The sequence below is a fragment of the Pagrus major genome, chromosome 21, assembly GCF_040436345.1.
Source record: "Pagrus major chromosome 21, Pma_NU_1.0".
NCBI classification, from domain to species: Eukaryota; Metazoa; Chordata; class Actinopteri; order Spariformes; family Sparidae; genus Pagrus; species Pagrus major.
In genome coordinates this window covers 13,025,744-13,049,263 of record NC_133235.1, presented here as the reverse complement: position 1 = coordinate 13,049,263, position 23,520 = coordinate 13,025,744, and the positions used below count along the sequence as shown (strand labels likewise).

Below are 23,520 nucleotides of genomic sequence, written 5' to 3'. Positions count from 1 at the left end.
GCAGGTAGGAACTATTATTTACTCTTAGGAAAGGGGACATAAAATGCAACTTAAATGTTACACATGTAAATACACAAATTAAATAATAGTTAAAGCGTTATAAATGACGATGAAGTAATTATTGTATTCAACAGCAAATTTAATTCTGCAAGTCCAAAAACAATACTGTGGAATCATTCCTACTGATATTATATAATTCACCACCTGGGCACACAATCAGTAAAGCAAAATATATAATAAAATATCATTTAAAAAAAAAATGAAAATGCAATGTACTAACTAGGGTTGCACTAGTAGTACTTGTAGTAGAATACTGAATTTCGGGGGGGGGGGGAATAATTAAAAAAAGGGAAAAAACTAATTAATCAAGACACACATTTGTACGGAAGCCCTAAAGTGCCATGCATTCATACATTTTATTTCCTCCGTTTTAAATTATCCCGTTATCTCAGGAAAACAAAGTTTCGTTATCTCGAGAAAATTATCCCGTTATCTCAGGAAAACAAAGTTTCGTTATCTCGAGATCAAGAGAAAATTATCCCGTTATCTCGGGAAAACGGTAGTTGTTATTTCGAGATAAAAACTCGAGATCTCGAGAAAATAAATGAAATTAACTCGTTATTACGGGAAAACGGAGGAAATAAAATGTATGAATGCATGGCCATTTAGGGCTTCCATACCTCGTTATTTCATTCACCAGGTACAACTTAAACTTGAACCACATGAGTTCAGGCAAATAAAAGCCGACTTTAAATGTCTGTATTTCATCCATTTCACTTGAAAACAGCGCCGTTATTGTGAAGTTGTTCTCCATTTCCGGTTAGCCATGTGTTTTTCACTCAAATATGACGTCGTCGGCTATAATACCTGCGATTGGTCTGTGCAGCCAAAGGGGACGCCCCTTCTCGTCTTTCATTGGTTGCTTTGTTAAATCTCCTCCTCCTGATTGGCCAGCAGCGCGGCTCAGCTATTGGCTGGTTGCACGCACTGACAATTTGAAAATCGGTGCTGGCGTTCACAGACTGAGGAGCAGCTGTGCGGAGAGGAAGAGAGAAGAAGAAGATTTGGACAAAGCCTGTTTCAAAACAAAGGTGAGAGGTTTAACTTACCCGTAACTACATTTAAAGTTTATTTCTGTCACGCATTACATTATAATCTCGCGATGTTTGTGTTCAATGGATGAATCAGCTACCGTTTAAACACAGTTTGTGTACTGTTGTGTATAGCAGCCATGTTATCCGGGGAGGACGAAGCCCAGCTGCAGTGCTGTGTGACGGTGGAGCAGCTGAACTCCTCCGGACAGGCCACCCGGAGGCAGCTCATCCGTAAAGCCTCTGTCATCCTGGGCCGGAACGAGTTCCAGGAGATCATCCTCCGGGTCCACGACGGCAGAGTCCCGCAGAGTTACTGCCTGAAAGAGTTCAAACTCTTCACCAGGTTCGCCAAAGAAGGGAAGTGCACCGTCAAGCTGCTCCCTGAGAACATCCAGGTGCTCATGTCCAACTGTCCCCCAGACCGGCTGAGCCTCTTCCTCAAAACCCTGAGCATCAAACACCAGGCCTGGCAGAGCAGCAAGCCTCTGAGCAACAGAGAGAAGCTGAAAGCAGGTCTGCCCCGCAGCTTCGAGGCCATCAGCCCCCTGCAGCAGAAAGATATCCAGAAGGTCAATGAGCTGAGGAGTAAAGAGGCTCCCAAAGGGCTGGCAGACCGCACCAACAAGACTGTGGCAGGGACAGGACAGCAGGTCAAAAGGTCGAGGAGTGACAGTAACTTCAGTCCAGTGAGTCGATCACACACATGAAACACCTGAGCATCATCACACAGCAGACCACTGCACCAACTTCTCCCTCCTGGGTCGGTTCAATACTCTCTTTGTGCTGTGTGTTGAATATTTCAGGTGAAGGCCAACCCCAGTAAGAAACCCATCCTGTCTCTGCCCTCAAGAAAGCTGAATAAAGAGCAGGCGGCTGTCCTCAGTGCTGTGCTGAGTGGGAAGAACGTCTTCTTCACAGGAAGTGCAGGTAAGTTTAATGTTTATTTTATTTAAAGAAGGGACAATGCACATTAATTAACATGAGCACCAGAGACTATCATGTAAATGTGCCAGATTTAGCCATACAGTCCCTGGCAGCTTGATGGCATTAAAAAGAGCAAACAATAAAAACACAACACATAAGCACGAACAAGTAAAATAAAACAACCACTACACCAGACCATGGACAACACAGTTTCTTACTGTTTTACTTTGTTTATATGTGGCGGACCCCGCCACCTTTCTAGCTTCAAACAGTGTTCTGGGACCTTATTTTCCTCTGAGAACAGCTTGTTTATTCAGTTATGGAAAAAATAAATTGTAAATATAAAAATTCTGAGTTTGAGTTACATAGTGCCCCTTTAATAAGTAATAATAATGATTTTCAATACAACTGTGTAGATGTCTAAAGATACTCTTTTTTCACATTAACAGTCTCCTATCATGACACATTCATGGTGTTTTTCTCTGTCGAAAAACAACTTATATATTTGCGTGTCTTCTCTAAGCTCTTTTTAAATGTGTTCATCAGGTACAGGAAAGTCCTTCTTGCTGAAGAGAATCATGGGATCTCTTCCTCCGAAAAGCACTTTTGCCACAGCCAGCACAGGAGTGGCAGCATGTCACATCGGAGGAACGACGTTACACAACTTTGCCGGTGAGTCGTCGTGTCTCAGACGAGATTAAATTGGTTTTACGTAAGACTGACACAAATGAGTCTCTGGAAATGGCCCTGTTATTAGTGGTGAGAGATGCAGAGATGTTGTTTTTCACCCCGGCAGCCACAAGTCATAATGTATGTTGTTCAAATAATTGGTCAATTTGGTGGTTTCATCAGAGGCTTATTCTGAAATTCAGCTGTGTTATGTTGACAGACATGTGTTCTTGTAAAGAAGAACATGCGTCAGAATCAGCAGGGCAGCGAATAACTTCACTTAATAATCTTAATTACTGGTTAATCTGCTGATTATTTTCTTGATGAAGCATTTAGTATTTAAAGGTGCAATATGTAAGAATTGGCTGCCTGTCAAATTCATACTCAAAACAAAGAGAGGGCAGCATATCACCAGAGTAACTGCTAACTACCCTTAGCTAGTTAGCTCAGCTAGCTGTGCAGCTAGCTGTTTGGACTGGGAGCTTGGGACTATGGGAGTATTAGCATTTACAATGCTAGCTGTTAAGCGTGCTAACTTCAGTAGATATCTCTGCAACATAATACATAAACCTTTACAGCCATTCATTCACATTCTGATCATTTTTGTTGTGTATTTTCAATTAAAATGTATATATATTATATTAATATTATATATTCCCTTTTTAAATGTCAAATAATAGTGAACAAATGCACAGAGCAAAGCAGCAAATCCTCGCTCTAGAGAACCAGTGTGTGACATTTTCTATAAAGTCAAAGATATTTGAGTCTGGTATCTAAGTAGAGCTGCAGGGTTAGGGTTAATGTTTTTAATTAAATCTTAATGTACAGTACATTAGAGGGTGTGAATTGCGTATTGGCGTCCCCTCTGACCAGCTGTCTTTCCATCTTGTGTATGCATGCTCTTTCCTTCCAGGTATTGGCTCCGGCTCGGCCCCGCTGGAGCAGTGTATCGAGCTGGCTCAGAGGCCCGGGGTGCTGCAGCACTGGACCAGTTGCCGACACCTCATCATCGACGAGGTCTCCATGGTCGAGGCGCAGTTCTTTGACAAGCTCGAGTCGGTGGCCAGGTGAGATGAGACTTAAAGCTGAAAAGTCGGAGTCCATAGCCACAAAATGTCCTCATCAACACATGATGATGATTTAAACGATGAGTAATTTATATGCAAGTATTTCCTGAAATGATTTGAGATCACGTTTAGGATACTGTAATTCCAATAAGCACCAACCACAGAACGTCATGATAAATTCAACTAATTTAAGGATTCTTGAAGTCTTTACATAATACACAATATTTATACAAATAAATGTCTTGTCGCTGGTGACTGATATGACTAATTCTTTAAAGCTGTCCTCATCATAATTTATAGAACTGAGTCCTTGTTTTTAAAGTAAGTAGTAGTAAGATTTGAAAGTTTGAACCATGAAATGAAAGTCAAATTGAAGACTTGGAAGTTTTTAATGTCTGTAATATCTGATTCATGCTGTGTGTTTTTCAGCTTACAGTGTCATCAATGTTAAATTTAGTGTGTCTAAACACACCACGGAGGGTGCTTAAGAATGAGATGCACCCATATCTCCCCTGCAGTGTCAGCTCACTCACGGTGTTCATCAGATTTTTACTGAAACTGTTTGAACACTTCCAGCAACAGTGTTGATATCATTTATAGTATTACAGTTTATGGTGCCAGTTAGAACAGATCATTTATTGGTTTTCTTGAGAAGCTCAGCAGCCATGTTGGGTGAAATATTGTGTTTTCAGGTTAATAACAAGATTAGAAGATATGAAAACTCAAAGTTGTAGCTGTACCTTTTTTATCTAGACCACTGCAGCCTTGAGATTAAACATCTGAACATTAAAACACATTTATGATACATTTCAAATTTACTGTCCCTTGTATGAACTACAAAAATGTTTTATGTAATATGTGTGATGTTTTCTATTATTAGAAGCAGCAACAGTACTGTGGTATAAAATAAGAAGAAATGAACACTTGGTGTGAGCATTGATGAATCCATGTTTTGAGGGAAATAACTTGACCAGACAGACGAGGAAAGAACATCAACTGCCTGCATTAAAAGTGTGTTTACCATTTTAAAAAAAATAAAATAAATAAAATATATATTATATATCTAATAGAATCTAAGATCCAAAACTTTATTTTTATTTCATATTAAACATGCACAAGATTAGTAATATGTTCCTGTAAATTCATGACCAACCATCTGTGTATGAACACTGAAACATAAACACATTAGCTAAAGTGTGTTTGCATCCACAGTTGAATCATTTTGATGACTGATGGAAATAATCTGCAACTATTCTGGCGACCTATTAATAATTAAAGTAATTTGTTTTGTACCATAAATGGCGAATGTTTATTAGTTCCAGCCAATCAGCTGCTTTTCTTTGTGTTGGTGGACACATTTTCAGCTATTACACTGTCAGACAATGTAAAGAATTTGAAGAAATCACATTTTTGGGGGGCTGATTGTTCACCATTTTGCCTACTTTTTTAAAGGCTACATTTAAAGGGGCTCCATGTAAAAAAAATAAATAAAAAAATCTGTCAATCACTTTTTATTGGCCATATGTGAGCAATGTGAAAAGTGAGACTTCCCCGTCTCTCAGTTGTCTATAAGCCTGTGGAAGGTTTGCTTTAAGTTGTTTAATGCTGCTGGACTGTGGATTTCTTTGTGAAGCACGTGATGTGACTTTATGTACTTTCTCGAGTGTCTTGTCTCAGTGCCTCTCAGAGAGGGCAACAATAGGAAACGTCGTTTCCAAACTGCTGACATAAACTAACGACTGGCTTCCAGCATAACAAACAAGTTCCACAGAGCCCCTTTAATCAAGTAAAATATGAGAAGATTGATGACATAAGTCTTCTCTCTCCACTCTTGTAGGTCGGTGAGGAGGTCCACTGAGCCGTTTGGAGGCATCCAGCTGATCATCTGTGGTGACTTCCTGCAGCTGCCTCCTGTCTCTAAGGGAAAAGAGAAGGCCAGCTTCTGCTTCCAGGTCAGACCATCGTGGATTTGTTTATGTCATTGATTTAGTAACACTGTCGATAAGGGATCGGGGCTCTGGCTCTGTCACACTGAAACACCAGAAACGGCTCTGTATTCAATACTACTACCTCACAGAAGACTTCATCTACCTCTATGGTGTATTTGAAGGTGTAGATGGTAATGGAGAAATATTTTTCCATTGTAAATGGTGTGAGTCAACACTGTACCGTGACCTTTATACTTATTCATAAAGGTCTGTGTTGTTCCTGTTAGTCAGAATCTTCCTAGAGAGTATCTGCTGTTGGTGTTGGTGTTGGTGAAAAAGACCTTTTCTCCTTTTCTCTCTCTGAACCTTCAGGCCAGGAGTTGGCGTAAAGTCATCCAGCTCAACATGGAGCTAACAGAAGTGCGCAGGCAAACAGACCAGTCGTTCATCTCCCTCCTGCAGGCAGTGAGGGTGGGCAGGTAAAATAATGAGCGCTGTCCATTTTTGCTAATGTGAGCTCAGTATAATGTGTTCTCTAATTATGTATGTTGCATTAATGAATTTAGAGCCGTTGCATGCTTTTTCAGGTACAGCAGGTTATGTTTTAAATTCTACAGGACCTGCTGCAGAAATAGTTTTTCTAAAGGAAAAGTTCTCAAGTTCTGTCTTCACACCGCTCAGGGTCACAGAGGAAGTCACCGCCAAGCTGATGGAGAGCGCCTACCACCACATCGAGAGGGACGGCATTCTCGCGACCAGGCTGTGCACGCACAAGGACGACGTGGCGCTCACAAACGAGAACAAACTGCAGCAGCTGCCAGGTGTGACGACCTCTGTTTGATTATTGCTTGAAATAGATGTTACATGCTTGGAGCCAGGCGGAAATTGGGGAAAAAACACGTTTTCGAGTCATCTGTGGCACCTTTCAGACCCATTTCCTGTCGAGAGGTAGTTTCAGTCTCAGCTGGACACTGCTTTTTTGTCTGACTCCTGTTTCCTCCGTTTGTTTATTTAGTTTGTTGAGGCATGAAAAAAATCAGTCAATGAAGATCTTTCTCTTCTTAATGAAAATTCTTCCCAAAAACTACATAGTGCACCTGTCCTTCTTTCTTCTATTTATCATTAATCACCTGTTTACTGACTCTCCTCCTGTCCCGTAGGGTCAGTGCGTGTGTTTGAGGCACTGGACAGTGATCCAGCTCTGGTCAACACTATAGACGCTCACAGCCCTGTTAGCAGACTGATCCAGCTCAAAGTAGGAGCTCAGGTGGGTGTGTGTGTGTGTGTGTGTGTGGTCTTGCGGTGTGTGGCGCAAAATGCTGGAACCCATAACATGAATTATTACATTTAAGGGAGAAGACTTTGGTTTACGGTAATGCTCCAGGAAATTAATGCAAGTCTATCGAACGCTGCGCTCACTTTGGTTGTTGTATTTAAGGTCATGCTGACGAAGAACCTGGACGTGGCTCGAGGCCTGGTGAATGGAGCGCGAGGGGTTGTCGTGGCTTTTGAGTCTGGAAAACATGGTCGGTATATATTTATCTTGTAACATATTGCAGAAATGTTAGCTCCTTTTATTACTTGACATTTTGGGAAATGCACTTAAAGGGTACCTCCACCAATTTTACACATTTAAGTGTGTTTACAGGTCTTGGGGGGGGGGTACTACTGCTCATGTGAAAAAAGTAGAATAAAGCCTTTTGTGGCTCCAGAGGAAGCTGCATGTAGTCTGATAAATTGCCATTAGTGATGTCAATCAGTGGCTAAGTGGCATTGTGGGTAATGTAGGCACCAGGTTTCCAAATGGAGGAAGAATGCCTGAAAACAAAAAAGGTGATATCTGATTCTGCGGTGCTGAATTTTGTCTTTAAACTCTCCATAATGAGTCCAACAGTGTTATAGCAGTGCAATGCTAAACCAGTAGACAGCTTTGGCTACCATAACTGCTTCCAGTGACATGAAAAACCTCACTGAAGGATATTTAACTGAACAATAAATGAAGGTCTTTCATGAATGAATAGCAGGTCGGGCAGAAAGGCATGATGACTAACACTGGTAACATACACAACAGTGCAGTCGATCAACCATACACTGACCCAGTCCGCGTTCCTTCAGGTCTCCCACGTGTGCGTTTCCTGTGTGGTGTCACGGAGTTGCTGAAGCCCGAGCGCTGGGTGTTCAAGTCAGGCGGTGGGATCCACCTGAGTCGACAGCAGCTGCCGCTCAAACTTGCCTGGGCCATCTCCATCCACAAGAGCCAGGTGAGGACATGTTTTGTCACAGCAGCTACAGTGTGTCGCTTCAGCTCTCGTACAGATACGGAGACAAACACCCAGTTATTGTGAGGACATCACTTTGTCTTTGAATAAAAGACATTGTTCAGTGTTGCCATGAGACACCAATGTTTTGTGTGGGTCTCTTTTCATAATAAAAATGAATGACTCACTTGATCAATAGCTGTTTTCATTTTAATTGTCCAGAAACTAATTGGTGCTACATTCCCAGTCACCTCTAGATGGCTAAAAATGACGGGCAGCGTCTGAGCCGGCCTTGAAGCCCAATCACCGTCATCCAAATTTAAGATCACCAGGAGAGGGAAGAGGACAGTGATGTCATGAACACAGACTGTTCAGATGAATCCTCACCTTTATAACGCTTTACATTAAAGCCGTCTCTGTATATTCACTAGTAGCATTCTGTTGATCACTGTTTGGTTTAGTGCTAATTGGCAAATGCTGGCACTCTAGCATGCTAATGCCACATTCACGTGGGAAGGATGGGAAAGATTCGCATTTTAATGACTTGTTTACATCATCAAGACTGTTCTGTGATTACAGTTATGGTTGTTATGGTTACTTTATTGTCTGCCTTGGGAGAAATTAGTCTTGGATGAAGGGAACTGCTGCATCAAATCAGATGTTACAGTTGAAACACATAAGAGCACATGTGCAAAGAATGATCACAAAGTCAGGCACACTGTTAAAACTGACAAAACTGGCATTCTTCTTCGAACACACATCTTTGTACATAAAATCCAATCAACAAGATAACTCGCTTTACATGCTTACAAACAAACAGTTATAGCCGGAACCTGCACCTGTCTTAGATCTGAGGAACCTCTTCTGTCTGCCGTCCACAAGCTGCCCATTAATAAGTTTAACTGACATTGGGAGGAATGAGTGTGACAGAGTTGGTCATGTGAGATTATATTGGGTTTCATTACATTGACTGACGGTCTTTGCCTGAAAACCAAACAAATGTGGATGCCTCACATCATCCACTGTATCACCAGTCAAATCTGATAAAAACCAGGGGCAACCTGGTGGCTCACCACATGTGTGGAGGCACTGATCCCCGGAGGTGGCCTGGGTTTAATTCCGGCCTGTGTGCTGAATGTCATTCCCTCTCTCTCCCCATTTCCTGTCACACTCTCGGCTGTTCTATCTGAATAAAGGCTAAAAACCAAAAATATCTTTTTAAAAAACACTGAAAAAGTTTCAAGTTTCCAAAACAAAGTCAACACACACACGTTTTACTTCCACGCATGTGTACGGTTTCATGACACAAGCTTCTTTTATGGTGTTGTGACATGATGCGAGTTTAACGTCTAATGATTGAAGAACAAGCAACAAAACAACTCATAGTTTACACCGATTTCAACCAAAATCTGTTGAAACTGTCCCAACTGTGCAATAATGTCCATGCAACAATACAATCGACTGATGTTTTTCGGTTCGGTTGTGATAAAGTGGATTGGATTTTGGGTGCAAGTGGCGGGATGCGTGTCCTTTAACTGCCATCTTTGTCGTTACAGACTTTTCTATTCAAAATGCTTTAAGCGGTTTGTCTCCTCTCTAATAACGTCTCTGATGTAGTTCATTACATACTCACGATAGAAAGGTGACACTCCGAGCAGATGGCATGCATGTGGTCAACTGACGGTCAATTGCTCAGTGTGTTGTTGATCACATTAATCTCCCACAATGCAATGCATAAAGGAAATGTAGAAACGGCCTATACCACATACATTGTGTCATTTCCTTTTAGAATGGTCAGGTAAAGTTTGTTTCTCACTCTGCTCTTTATACCTCTACTTTCCCCAATCCTACTTCTCACTGTGATGGATGGCCAGGCACTCCCTCACGCTGTGCCATTTAACAGAGTGAGAGCATGTTAATCTGGTTTACAGGTGGCTGGTATTTATCAAGCAGCACTCGTACACAATCACTCTTGTCTTCCACCTCTTAAATCCAACTCTTCACACACCTGTGGCTTTTAAACTAGTATTTTCTACTGGTTGATGATGAAAAAACGGCACAATTACTGATGTTTTTGAGCGTCTGAGCTTGAGCATTTTCATGAAACTTGGCTCACTTTGCCCCCAGTGGAATAAAGTAGAAGGAAACGGTCACATTTTTAGACCAAGGTGTCGTCTGTGGCTGTGCTGATGTTCTACATGTAATCGAAACGTCCCTGATTCAAGCCCAGCCAATGACAGCGCTCCCTCCTGAGCCTCTCTGTCTCTCCTCTCCACTCCCTGTCACCTGTCTGTGTGCGATCTAATAAAGGTCGTCACCAATCACTCCGATTCCTCAATAACAGCTCCCACTCTGCTCCCACACCATAATCTATATCCTGACCTCAGACTCTGAAATTGGCTGGAGAGGAAAAGGGGGTCCCTCACGGTAATTGAGTTCATTGGTCACGACCGATGTGTCACCAGTGTTTGATCTACAGCAGAGGAGCTGAAGCACCGGGAATAAAAGGAAATCCCTCACCTGCATCATTTCAGAGGGACAGGCGTGGACATGAAGAGTCATAGAAAGGATTTATAACACTGTGCATAAATCCTGTTTGTTTGTTTGTTTTTTATGTCAAATACTAGAATATCAGTGAAGATGTCTTTATTTTGAACCACTAAATGCCAAGTAATTCCATTTTTTTTTTTTCTCATTAATTTCAGGGAATGACGCTGGACTGTGTGGAAATCTCTCTGGCGCGTGTGTTTGAGAGCGGCCAGGCTTACGTGGCCTTGTCTCGGGCTCGGAACCTGGAGGGTCTGAGGGTCATGGACTTTGACCCCCGCGTGGTCCGGGCAGATCCAGATGTTCTCGTCTTCTATAAGAAACTGAGGAAGGAGAGGCTGCTCATGCAGGTGAGCTCAGAGCGCTTCAGCGTTTGTACCAAGTCTTAAAAGTTTTGAAAATGCTTGAATTTTAACTGTATTGATTTAAAGTTTGGAGTCATAGATGGAGGAAGTATTTCAAAAGTGTCTGTGACAATCTAATGAGGTTCTGTGGGTTCTCCCATAGACATGTATACAGTATACGTAGACGCCGCATTGACTGTGTTGCATCTTTGCCGTTGCAGGTCTGCCCTGTAAACAAATACAAGCAGACGTGAGAACTGGGTTTTCTGAATTTCATTGATTTGGGTATTTTCCCAAAAAGAAAGCGGAATAGATTTGATAAGCACTGACATCTTTATTTGTTGTCTCCTTGAATTAAAGTCAAAGTTACCAGCTGGTAAAATAAACAAAGTGATGATATACTTTGGTTGCTGTGGGTATAAATGAATACTGTAAACTGTTTTTCACAATTGCATTTATAGATGTGAAGCTTCAAGAGTCTAAATGACTGGTTTAGGTCCTTGAAAGTGCTTGAATTTCACTTTTATAAAAAGCTGTGCAGACCCTGAGACATGGTTAACTCGGTGCTGCAGATCTTTTTTTAATAAACAGTTTCACACCATTCCGTCCTGTAAATAAATAACTCCCTCTGTCTCCGCTGCTCTCTGCAGGCCTCCATGGATGATTTTGTTGGCAACAGCAACAAAGAAAATCGTTGGTGAGGTGGTGAATTCCTCTCCGGTAACATTATGCACTGTGTGCATGAGTCATCTGCATGATATCATCCTAATTTATATCTCTTGGGACAGTTTGGTTTTCTTGAATGACTGCAGCTACAGACATTTACAATCAGTCTACCTCACAGTTCCTGTTTCAACTGGCAGTACTCAGTGTCACACTGCCACCTTCTGATCATGACTGTAGTTTTTTTTTTTTTTTTTTAAAGCTTATTTTTATACCTTTTTTGTTTTTAATTTATTGTGATTGTTCACATGTATTCAAATACATTTTTAGACAACTTAAATCTGTGTTTTGTCATTGAGTCTTCTGAGTGCTGGTCCTAACACACACACACACACACACACACACACACACACACACACACACACACACACACACACACACACACACACACACACACACACACAGTAAGAAATTAATTTAATCCTGCCTCTAACAATATGTAAAGGTGCAGTATACAAGAACTGTCCACCTGTCGAAGTCATACTCTAAACAAGGGCAGCATTTCACCTGAGTGATTGCTAACTGTAGCTGCCATTAGCTAGTTAGTTATCTGGTGGTCTGGCCTGGGAGCTCCGAGCACCAGGGAAGTGTTGGTGTGTACACCACAAGCACAGGGGCTTTGGACCAAGACAGGCTAGGGCTAGCTGATTAGAATGCTGACTTATGCAATATGTATGTTATCTCTGCATTCTTATTTTCAGTTATTTTTTGAATATTTTACTAAAATCTGTACTTCTTCTTCTAAGTCTTAAGCCTGCAGATAATATCAATATCAGATAATACCAACCAAAATATAGGTTGGAGCAATAAAATCAAAACATGTTTTGATTTTATTGTTCCAACCTATATTTTATTTAGTAAAATATAAGTTGTATAGTGTTAAGGCAGTAAACTACAGGTTATTATATGAAATAGCCTACAAGTCTTCTGACACCCACGACTACTGCATGATAATTCCCATTATCATTGTGGTAACGGTTCTCAGACAGGGATTCTGTGTTTCCTATAACTTTTTAAATTTTAAGCCTTATTCATACTATTGCGATGAACACAGGATTTTCGATTATTACGAGAAATGGTGATATATTGTCCATGTTACACTCACTACCCAACTGTGTGCCTGTAGCATCCAAATCTGACGCAATTTCTCACATCTGAAAGTCCTGAATTATAAGGTCGGGCATTCACCGCTACTTGTAGCACAAATTATCAAAAGCATTAAAATAATGCAAATCAGGTGAACTGGAAACCAAAGAAAACCTTTATTTTCTGGAGAGAATGATGAATACATGACTGAACCTGAGAAATTCTGTTACCAGAGCAGCGTGAGTGGTTTTGCATAATAACTGACCGGCCTGAGCTCCTTCTTTGCACAACTTCTAACTTGGATGCAGTGACTCAACATACTGCTTCTGATCCTGTCTACATATGTATGCACTGTATTCAGAAAGAGTGGCATGTATTTAGTCCAGATAACCAAGAAGAAACATTTACATTATACACAGGAGAACAACGACAGAAAGGTCCTGATTATTTTACAATTTTAGCAGTTAAATAGATTTTACAGCTATGGGTGGAGGGAACAGGGCAGGCAGGTCATTTCACGTTGTGGAAGAGCTTGTGTGCAACCTATAAAGACAAAAGAACAAAGTTAGCATCTTCATTGGAAGAAAAAGGCACAAAAATGAGGAGAGATAAGGGCACATCGTTTTTTTCCCCTCCATTTCCACCCTCTATTTGTGTCACACACACTCACACAATGGTCCCGTGCATGCAGGAAGTCAAAGAGTTCTTCTGTACAGTCCTCCGCAGTCTGGGATCTGGAGCCGACGCGGGCCTCACAGACCTCCAGACGCTCCCTGGTGTGCACACAGTGTTCAGTCTGCTCACACTTGACTCGTATCGTTTCTAAAGGGTCCTGAGAGGGACAAAACATAAATGTGGTTTATGGGTGTCATGAAAACCAACTTACTAAGACTAACTGGTAACACACTTTTATTTTATACAACAGCTGCTTTCAGCAACTCTACTTCTGATATAGAAAGCCCGATTCTTCAGTCTCACTCAAAATATTTCTTAGAGCCTTTGGCAAATCAAGCACAATGCCGTTTGTGAAGGTGATTTTGGGACCGGAGGTGGAAGAAGTACTCAGATCTCAGACCACAGTGTAGAAATACTTTACAAGTAAAAGTTCTGCATTTAAATTTTTACTTGAGTACAAAAGCATTAGCATCAACATATACTTTAGGTATCAGGATTAAAAGTAATCATTAAGCAGAATTTCAGAATAATTTGTCATATTACTGGATTTGGGCTGGGCGGTATTTCAACTGTTTATATCCATATATTATCAACCAAGATATAGGATGAGACAATACCAATCAAACTGATAAAGTCTGATGTTGTGCTACATAACCCCTTCCTTCTATAAAGCCATCTCCCCTCTCACCATCTCGACGCAACACTCCCCCACTCGCTAATGTGTGCCCCTGCAACATTGATTGAGACACAGTGCCAGGGTGCTCTAATCTAATCTCTGTTTATCAGTCTACTCAGGGATGTACAGTGAGATATAGGCCTATATGATGCACAATCAGTCCGTAGCACCTGTGTGATCCAGCTTTGTGCTGCATGTGTATGAGAGGTGAATTTACAGCATCTAGATGAAAGTTCACTAAAAATAACCTTTTAAACTCCCAACACAGTTTGAATAGTTTCAAACTACAATGGACTTGTTACTACTATACTCGTGCTACCGTTTTTTGGCCTGTGCTACAAAACGTTCAACCTCTGTAACACTAGTGCTGTCAAAGAGAAGTTAACGTACATGCCTGCTATTTATTCTGTGTAATTTTTCATTTTAATGTTCTGCGGCTGTGGATTTTCCAACAGGGACGGAAACCCTGTCTTTGCTTTTTATTTAGTTCACAGTCTGTTTTAATAAAAGTGCTTGAGACCTCTCAACTGTGGCTTTGACTTAATGCTGAAAAGAAAACAGAACAGAAAATACAGAGACATGTGTGTTACCATTCAACCTCCAATACAGCTGGTTAAGGTGGACCTAATTCTGATTACTGTATATACTGATGGGGAGCTTGAGAATTTCCTTTGGGGATCAATAAAGTCTTTCTTGTCTCAGCCTATTATGTAACATCCTATTCTATTTTCTATTTACTAATCTAAACCTGCAAAGTAGCTTTAAGTAGCACTATGTAGTTTTGGAGAAGAAATTCAAACTCAGAATTTTAATATTTACAATATCAATGAGTAATGACAAACTCAGAAATATTTATTTTTTCCATAACTGAATAAACAAGCTGTTCTCAGAGGAAAATAAGGTCCTAGAACACTGTTTGAAGCTAGAAAGGTGGCAGGGTCCACCACATATAAACACAGTAAAACAGTATGAAACTGCGTTGTCCTTTAAGGTCAGTTTGTTTATTCAGTCATGAATAATTCAGTTTCTTTATTTAGTCCGTTTAGGCATAAACAAAGGAGTTATCTTCTGATTAAAATTTTTTTTAAATGTAATGGACTAATTAGTGCGATGTTTGCCTCTGAATTGTGGTTGTGTACCGTGTGAAGTAGCAGAAAATGGAGATAGGGATGTAATGTAAAAAGACATGCTCTCTACTTACTTAACCCCTGAGATGCATGAGTGATTGGACCCTGCACTCTTCCATAAGTGGGTCAAAAAATGACCCGTGTTAGAATCAATGTGATTTTACGCCATTTTTGTTAGATATGTCAAGAAAAAATATTTATAATCATATATGTATACACACACACACACACAAGCCTAATCGTCACTTTACTTGAATTACACTTCGGTCATTGTCCCTGAATGGTCTGTTACTTAATGTATACGTTTATTCAAGGTGACTTTTGTCCATATTTTTGTATCTTACCACCATGTCTTCCTCATCCTCTTCTTCTTCCTCCTCCTCTTCTGCTGCCTCCTCTTCTTCCTCAGGGGCATCCTCCTCCTGGTCAGAAACAATAATATCATCATTTAATTCATTTGATCTCAAAAGTCACATCATATAAAAGGAATAATTACTACTTCTCTTTAAAATAAAAAATACACCTATAATTTCAAGTTTTCATCCCAACATCACACAACCAAGTCTTCACTTACACTCATTTTTGATTTGAAGGGCTCATAATTAAAAAAAGAGCCAGATATTTTGATAAACTTGAACTAATGTACACTTTATGATACAATGTCAGCTGTTACTCATGTTTGGTAATAAAAATAATATTTTAACGTCCCTAAAAAAGACTAAACATTTAGTGTTAAGCCTGATGTTACACCGCTGAACTGACCAGTGGAGTCAGGCAACGTTATTGCGCCGAGTTAGGTAACTTGGCCAGTGAGACACACAAACAACAGCGACAAAAAAGACAAATATCGGTATTTTTCAGTACCTCGTCGTCGGGGTCGTCGTATGTGAGCATCTTCCTCTCGAAAACCATGATTACGGTGTGAAATTCACCCAAATCTCCAGACAGAGGACAGAAGTCCTGGATCTTCAGCAGCACCGCTGTTCGTTGAGGACGTGAGGTCGGTCACAGGCAGGAAACGTCTCGAAGGATCACCGGATGATGTTTCCTATTGGTTAAAACTGATTAATAAAGTCGCTCTGGTCCAATCATCTGCTTATGTTTCGTGTAAGGCCCGCCCATTCGGTCAATGCGTGCGGAACCTTTGGTTTTGTCTGTCGGAGCGAACACGGACCACTAAAACTGTCGCACGGCATGATGGCGCTGCTCTTGGACACCAGACTTCTGTTGAGAAAAGTGAAAGATTTAAGGTGTTTTACGCCGAAAAGAAACCGAGTGAAAGAAAAGTGGGTACGTTGTGAACGCAGTAATAGATAAAGCAGTTGATAATGTCCGTTATCTGTAAAAATGAGACTCAGACGTGTAAAATATGTTTCTGTTTGGAGCTGTCAAGAATTTCTTGCTACAAAGCAGCATGAGGAGGGCACTTATTACAAATAGAGTATTTTATTTTGACAATAATCATGTATATTATGGCGTAATGTAATAAATAAGAGCTGGACCTGAAATGAAAATAAATCACCATGTCTACAAGTATGTCTTCTGTCGCTAGCTTACTGTAGTGAAATTGTCAAATTTAAGACATAAATTAACTTAATGATGATTATGTTGTTCTCTCATCCAGTAAGATAACATTTATTTTAGATTACATTTTCATTGAAGGATATGAAAATTGTTCTAGCATGGTCACATCCTTACAAATCCTTTCCCAAATTATAGGTGTTTAATTTGGCTAAGTAAACATAAACAGGAGAACGTCAAGCAAATCAAGTTTATTCATTATGATATGATATGAACACATTAAAATAGAACACCATACAAATAATTCACCCCCTGCCCACCCACCAACACGAACATACCCATCCACACATCCCCAAAGAGAGGCAGAGCAAAGTTAACATTTCAAACCTCCATACCTCTCCGGCAGGCTGCTACACGTGCCAAGTACCCTCCCACCATTCTAGCCCTGCAGCACTTTGACGCCACCTATGGCATCCAGCTGGGGCAGCTGTGGCCATCGGTCCGAGTTGCCCTGCTGTCAGAGAGGAAATACGGAGCCCTGTTCAATAATTTCTCCCATGGTGCTGTTCTGGCAGACTTGGAAGCCCAGGGATGCAGAGACTTCACCAGAGACACAGATACAGAGGGTAGGTGTGCATCTCCAGTGTTGTCGTTGGCTTTTCAGTTTACTGTAGCAGAGAAACAGGTTTTCTTTGTGAGGTTCTTTTTCTTTCAGGAGAACAAAAGATCCATTTATTGTGAATAATAGACAGAATTCATTTTACTGAGAATAGTTCACAGGGTCAGGAAATATTAGGGTTCATCAGAGTTTTTATGATCATTCATTTACTGATTTTGTTTGTCAGAGGCATCTCTTAGTTTTGACGTGGAGTGCTATTAAAGGATAAGTTCACCCAAAAGTGAATTATTATCTACTCACCCTCATGTCGATACAAAGTCGGGTAAATGTTCGTCTACCATGGAGACCTGGATTACGCCTGACTAGCTGTATGGAGCCATTTTATGTTTGTTGTATTTTTATGTTTTAAAACAAGTCAACATCTACGCTGTTTTGCTGTGAATCTCCAGAATTGTTTTGTGGACCATGAAACTTCACCAGACTTTCCAACGGCAGGAGGCTGGAAGATAATGATTACATTTTCATTTTTGGGTGAACTTATCCTTTAAAGCTTCATCTCAGCATAGACACTTACCTGAAAAAACCGTAAGGCTCACTCTACTTACTGTAATGCTATACCAAGCATTGCACTCATGAAAAACTTCTAGGTCTCATGGTATTTGTGTAGTTTTCAAGAAATTGCATATAACTCAGTCACTTCATGTCATGGCAACGTCTTTATTTGCTTGTTATATTGAACAAGCTCCTTGATAGCCAAGGCTGCAGTGAGGTAGTGTAAAACTTAATGCATGATTCAAACCATAACATCTCTTGAGAGTTAACCTTTTGTTTGTGTTTCAGTTACACTCAACTTGTATATTTTTTTCTCAAATTTTTTTTTATAGCAACTGTTGATCATCATAATTGAGAGAAATGGCAGAAAAACACGTCTGTCCTCCTCTGAAAACCTTACTATTAAAGTCCTCTTATGATCAGTTCTATATCCCTCATCATTTCTGCAGCTCAGCCAGGCCCGGAGCAAGAATCTAAGGTAGTCGCAGAGGGTGAATCCAGCTATGTTTCTATGAAGAAATCTGACGCTGATGGTCAGCAGCTGTCTCCTCTGCAGCTCAGCCCTCACATCAAGTGCTTAGTGTTTCCAAGAGGAGACATCACAAGATTCAAGCCTGCCAAGTGAGCTTTTTGTTAGTTAGTAGCCAAAATACATTTTGATATGCAAACCAACTGCCTCTGTGGGTCAAAATGTTGTTTATCCCAGCTGTCAGTTGTTCAGCAAACATTGTTGACATTACCTGATTCACTGACTTGGTGTTCCCTTTATCTTCTAAAGACCAGACATGTTGGGGTTGTTGGGTTACTACCTGATGGATGCAGCGTCTGTGCTGCCATGTCTTGCACTGGACGTCCAAGAAGGTCACAATGTGCTTGACCTGTGTGCAGCTCCAGGAGGCAAAAGCCTGGCTTTACTCCAGTCCCAGTGTATAGGTAAGAGGACTGCTCTCCTCACTGAGTCCATGCTGAAAACCTCTTACCTTCCCCTCATGTGAGAATAAGTGTTGTTGTTCTGTCCGTCAGTTGAAGTTAATCCTCCATCGTCTGCGTTTGTGTCAAAGGTTTTTTGTGTGTGAATGACTCCTCGGTGTCTCGGACAACGCGACTGAAAAAAGTCCTACACAGCTACGTTCCTAAGCAGCTTTTGACTGACGAGAAACTACGCATCACCTCCTTTGATGGCACCAAGTGGGGGGAAATCGAGAGGAACACTTTTGACAGAGTAAGCCAGTGTCACGTCATCATGTTTATCCTTTTCGGAAACAGAAGTTGTAGAATGCCGGTGCATGAATTAATGATGTGTTCACCTCAACTTTGTTCACATCTTCCTTTCTTTTGTGTGTTCAGGTCCTTGTTGACGTCCCCTGCACTACAGACAGACATTCACTCATGGAAGACGACAACAATATATTCAGCAGGAGCAGGACCGGTGAGAGGCGAAAGCTGCCACAGCTACAGGTGGAGCTGCTGCTGTAAGTTTAGATGAAACTATGGAGATATAAAGTTTGGTAAAGTGGTCCATTATAAAGCTAAAAGTGACATGATTATTTGATATAAATTGAACAAACCTTCTCTCTTCTTTGCAGGGCAGGAATCCAAGCAGCTTGTCCAGGTGGGGAGATAGTTTACTCCACGTGCACACTTTCTCAAAACCAGAACATGAGTGTGGTGGAACAGGCCGTCCACTTGGCTCGAGAGAACCACAATATCCACCTTCAGGTCAGTCACACGAACACTGCAAACTGTATATCAGACATTCAGTGACAACTCAAGAATAGTGGAAGATAACTGTCAGGGTTCTGACCTCTGAGAACCAACACAAACAAATAATTTGATCTTTTTGTTCTCCTTTTCCCTTCTCTCCATATCATATGTGTATTCAGGTGGTTGACGTGCGACCCTTCACACACATGTTTAGGAAAACCTTTCACTTCGCTCCAGACCTCCCTCTGGGTGAGATGGTCATCCCGCACTTAGCCGCTAACTTTGGCCCCATCTACATGTGCAAGCTAAGGAGGCTAACATAGACTGCAGACTGGTGGGCGGCTTCGCCTAAAAGATGGTGGACGTTTGAAGGTCGCTGCTGTATGGACTTAGGAGGTGATCCTCTGGACTCTTCAGCCTCAGACTCATCGGCATGTATAAACTGTAGCTGTCAGAGCACAGTTTTCATTGTGGTGGGTGCTGGCTGTTGAAACACTGGACTATAGCTGGTTAAATGTGCTCGATTTCAGCGTTAAAGAACACAAAGAATCCAGCTAAAGGCCGGCATGACATTTTATGTGTGGGTGATTGAAGCTCAGCGATTGTCTCGCCTTTACACATGTACATTAACTTGAGGAGGAAAAACTTCAACAGGACTCCGATGTAAAAAGGATAAAAATGTATTTTTATTTCACAGTATTTAAGTATCTTCTTGCAGGAGTCTTCAGAGTTCTCCTAATCAGCAAACTGTACTATCCTAAGAAAACCGTGTGTTTCGGTAGATACTTGAGCCAACTGAAGGTTTCACCTCAATGAGAACAAGAGTCCTATTTCTCTTAAAGGAACAGTTCACCCAAAAATGACAATTCAGTCATTATCTTGTCACCCTCATGCCAATGCAAAGTCGGTTGAGGTTTCTTAGTCCACGAAACATTTCCTGGAGCTTTACAGTAAAACAGTGTTGCAGCATTCTGCTTAACAACTGAAGTAGATGGAGGAGGTTTATATAATGACTCCATAGTGACTCATGTTTTTTGTATCAATTTGAATTGCCAGGATACCTTATATTTAACATTTATTAACAACAATTGACAACAGTTTGAGAACGTTTTGCACTACAGCAAATGCCAAACTTGAACACCAACATACTATAAATCAAAGCAGCCACATCAGCTACAGTCAACAACAGTAACAAAGATGAAGAGGGAGAGAAATTCCCCAGACTCCCTTATAAAATCACTCAATTTTGTGAGTAGTTGAGTAAGGAGAAAATGTATAAACTTTGTGAAATGCTGTCTATGACAAATTTGTAATTATTTGAACCTTCTTGTCAATTCAGCATATTTAATACATTTAGTTCTGTCCGTCTTTGTCTCAAAAAACATTGTGTCTGTTTGTCCCAGTGTTGTACATTTATTTGCATATAGAGCTAGGAAGTAAGATCTGATCATGAATGGAGGATAATGACTCAGTTTTCACTTTTGGGGTAACTGTTCCTTTAAAACGACATGCTTACATCAACATGAATTCAATCAGATGATTTTTAGCTTAATTTGAACAAAATACCATCGATTAATTTAATCAATGAAGTCACATATTTATCTCAGTTTACACAAACTATTAAACAAAATACAGACTAGACAATAGACAGTAGAGTTTATCCAGATGTTGGACCAAACAAAGTGTCTTGTTTTTTTAAAGTCAGTTAAAACTCTGATTTGACAAAATTATGTGGACACAGATGTCCTACATGTCAACCAGCTCTGAAATGTCCTTTAATTGTAGTTGTATTGTTGCCCTGCAGGTGGCGACAGTAGCTAAAATTGAAAGCATCCTGTATGTTGTGTGTCCACTAGAGGACGCTAACATGTCGGTGAAGGAGCTCCAGTGTGTCCTCCTGCACTGTGTCAGATGCATGGAGATGAATATTTCAGGTTGGTGAATCACATTACTGAAACACAAATTTCCATCAGAATTACCTGCTCTCTTTAACTGTCCAATGGAAATGGGTTTGGCTTGTTCTCCAGTTATTCATCAGGTTTGATGGCTCTGCCTAATAACGCGATATGTTGAAGGTATAATGAACAGGCAGGTAATGACTTCTTTGACCATTTGGCTTCTCACATCTGAATCTGTGCAACTTTCATTATTAGAGCTGGGATTGACTCCGTTTTGCATTGACATCACTCAGAGGTGAAATGTTTCCTCTTATCACGAGCTAATGTGAGCGGAGAGGTGCCTCTTTTTCCATCACACCGCCGATGACCCTTTATGTTGTCCTGGCCGGGCAATGTAGCGTGAAAAAGGTATATATATGTGTGTGTGTGTGTCTAACGAGTCCACCATCCACATCCCACTGTCATTAAGCTGCTCCAAGTGCAGGAGCTGACTCCCATCCCCGTGCAGGGACGGACGGCAGCCATGCGGCTCCCAGATGAACATTAAAGAGGCAGCAGAGAGCTAAAATGGGACGTCTCGCCCTGTTTTTGCCCCTCCGCTTTTTTATTCCACAGATGAGTGCAGATAATTTTCTGTGCGATTGTGAGTGATTACTGTATTACTGCGGTAAAAGGGGGATGTATCTGGGAATGCAGAGGGAATTAATGACACATAAAAACTATTTTTGTATTGAGTGCTCTCGTCTCCAGGGCCTTGAATGCCTCTTCGCACATCTTGTGATTACCTAAACGTATTGTAAATATGTGTTTCCTATGGGCTCTTCCATAAATTTACATGTTTTAACACTCAGGAGACGGCAGACTGTTAGAGATGAGTTACTCTCTATTCCGCCTGTCTATAGACTCCACCGACTGTCTCCTTTATTATTGAATTAGCCAATGAACCGCTGTGCATTTGTGTCCCTGTGTGTAAGCCTGTGTTAGGGAGACATATGCTGTGTATTAGAAAGATGAATCTTATGGATTTAACTACACAACCGTGCTTCTGTTGTGTTTCCGAATGCAATTTAAATGTTGCTTTTTTTGATAATAAACATGCAAAACACTGTAATAGTGTCATGTTTTCATCTCCTACACACAAGCTACTGAATGAACTCCATATACTCAAACTGAGCACCTACAGTGGGTTATTCTAAGGGGAAAAAAGACATGTTTTACAGGTGTCACAGGTCTTAAGTTTGTCTAAATGTCTTTGTTATACCTGCCACCAATAAAATTAAGGGTTCAGTTTTGTGTTTGGAGGTAAACATTAAGGTGTCTTTAGTTGTAGTCTGTGTATTTAAAGCAAATGCTGCTGTTCCTGCTGTGGTGTTTTCCAGCCCAGAGGTGAAGATCAGACGTGCCTCCCAGTCGGCGGTGGGAGAGAGAGGATTTCACCAGCGGGGGTCTTTGTGGCTGATGCAGTGTGTAGACTGAGCCCAGCAGGATGCGCTCTCTGCTGCTCTCAGCCACAGGGAGGACAAAATGCTATACAGTGTGGTTTTTTTTGTTTGTATCTTGGCCGTTTATTTGTGGAGCTAATATCCATAAACCTTTTATAGACATCCAGTTGTTTATTGACGTTAGTGAAAGGATTATTTGTATCACATGTTTCACTTAAACTCAGAGAGCCAGTGACATAGACTTCTATTTTACTTCATTCTCTCTCTTTGGCATAATTTATCATTCAGTTTTACACAATAGATTTCCTACAGGTTGATTTTCATTCTGTCGTGATAGCACCTGTACCTTTCACAGATACTTTTCTTCATAATGTTGTTAAAGGTGCACTATGTAGTTTGGGGGAAGACATTTTAATCAGAAGAGAAAAATCTTCATTGTTTTTTTTATGCCTAAACAAACTAAATAAACAAACTTTCTATGTTTTCATGACTGAATAAACAAACTGACCTTAAAGGACAACATAATTTCATACTGTTTTGTTTATATGTGTCAGACCCTGCCAACTTTCTAGCTTCAAACAGTGTTCTGAGGACCTTATTTTTTCCTCTGAGAACAGCTTGTTTATTCAGCTATGGGAAAAAAATATTTCTGAGTTTGCATTATTA

General features: G+C 40.7%; 3 protein-coding genes across 4 annotated transcripts; 2 read left to right on the top strand and 1 right to left on the bottom strand.

Moving 5' to 3' along the window:
* The first annotated feature begins 1,016 nt into the window (after positions 1-1,016).
* Positions 1,017-11,827, top strand: pif1 (PIF1 5'-to-3' DNA helicase homolog (S. cerevisiae)). Of its 2 annotated transcripts, none has more exons than XM_073491760.1 (13): positions 1,017-1,091; positions 1,227-1,780; positions 1,898-2,021; positions 2,565-2,690; positions 3,601-3,754; positions 5,592-5,706; positions 6,055-6,161; positions 6,364-6,503; positions 6,843-6,949; positions 7,121-7,208; positions 7,798-7,943; positions 10,646-10,837; positions 11,482-11,827. In XM_073491760.1, exons 2-13 carry the CDS (start codon positions 1,232-1,234, stop codon positions 11,530-11,532), a joined length of 1,899 nt encoding a protein of 632 aa, XP_073347861.1. In that variant the 5' UTR covers positions 1,017-1,091; positions 1,227-1,231; the 3' UTR covers positions 11,533-11,827. The 2 variants fall into 2 exon arrangements, with proteins under 2 accessions (XP_073347861.1, XP_073347862.1); XM_073491761.1 differs by having other exon boundaries at positions 1,027-1,091; positions 1,230-1,780.
* Positions 11,828-12,792: 965 nt separating this feature from the next.
* On the bottom strand, positions 12,793-16,138 carry LOC141017451 (cytochrome b-c1 complex subunit 6, mitochondrial-like). The gene is made up of 4 exons (XM_073492178.1): positions 15,983-16,138; positions 15,463-15,540; positions 13,311-13,472; positions 12,793-13,183 (listed from the first exon to the last, which is right to left on the bottom strand). The coding sequence occupies exons 1-4, from the start codon at positions 16,028-16,030 to the stop codon at positions 13,151-13,153; spliced, it is 321 nt and encodes a 106-aa protein (XP_073348279.1). The 5' UTR covers positions 16,031-16,138; the 3' UTR covers positions 12,793-13,150.
* A 174-nt stretch (positions 16,139-16,312) lies between these two features.
* Positions 16,313-22,523, top strand: nsun4 (NOP2/Sun RNA methyltransferase 4). Its single transcript, XM_073491326.1, has 8 exons — positions 16,313-16,408; positions 17,046-17,265; positions 18,260-18,431; positions 18,589-18,743; positions 18,872-19,032; positions 19,158-19,282; positions 19,397-19,529; positions 19,694-22,523. The coding sequence occupies exons 1-8, from the start codon at positions 16,313-16,315 to the stop codon at positions 19,835-19,837; spliced, it is 1,206 nt and encodes a 401-aa protein (XP_073347427.1). The 3' UTR covers positions 19,838-22,523.
* Positions 22,524-23,520: the final 997 nt, after the last annotated feature.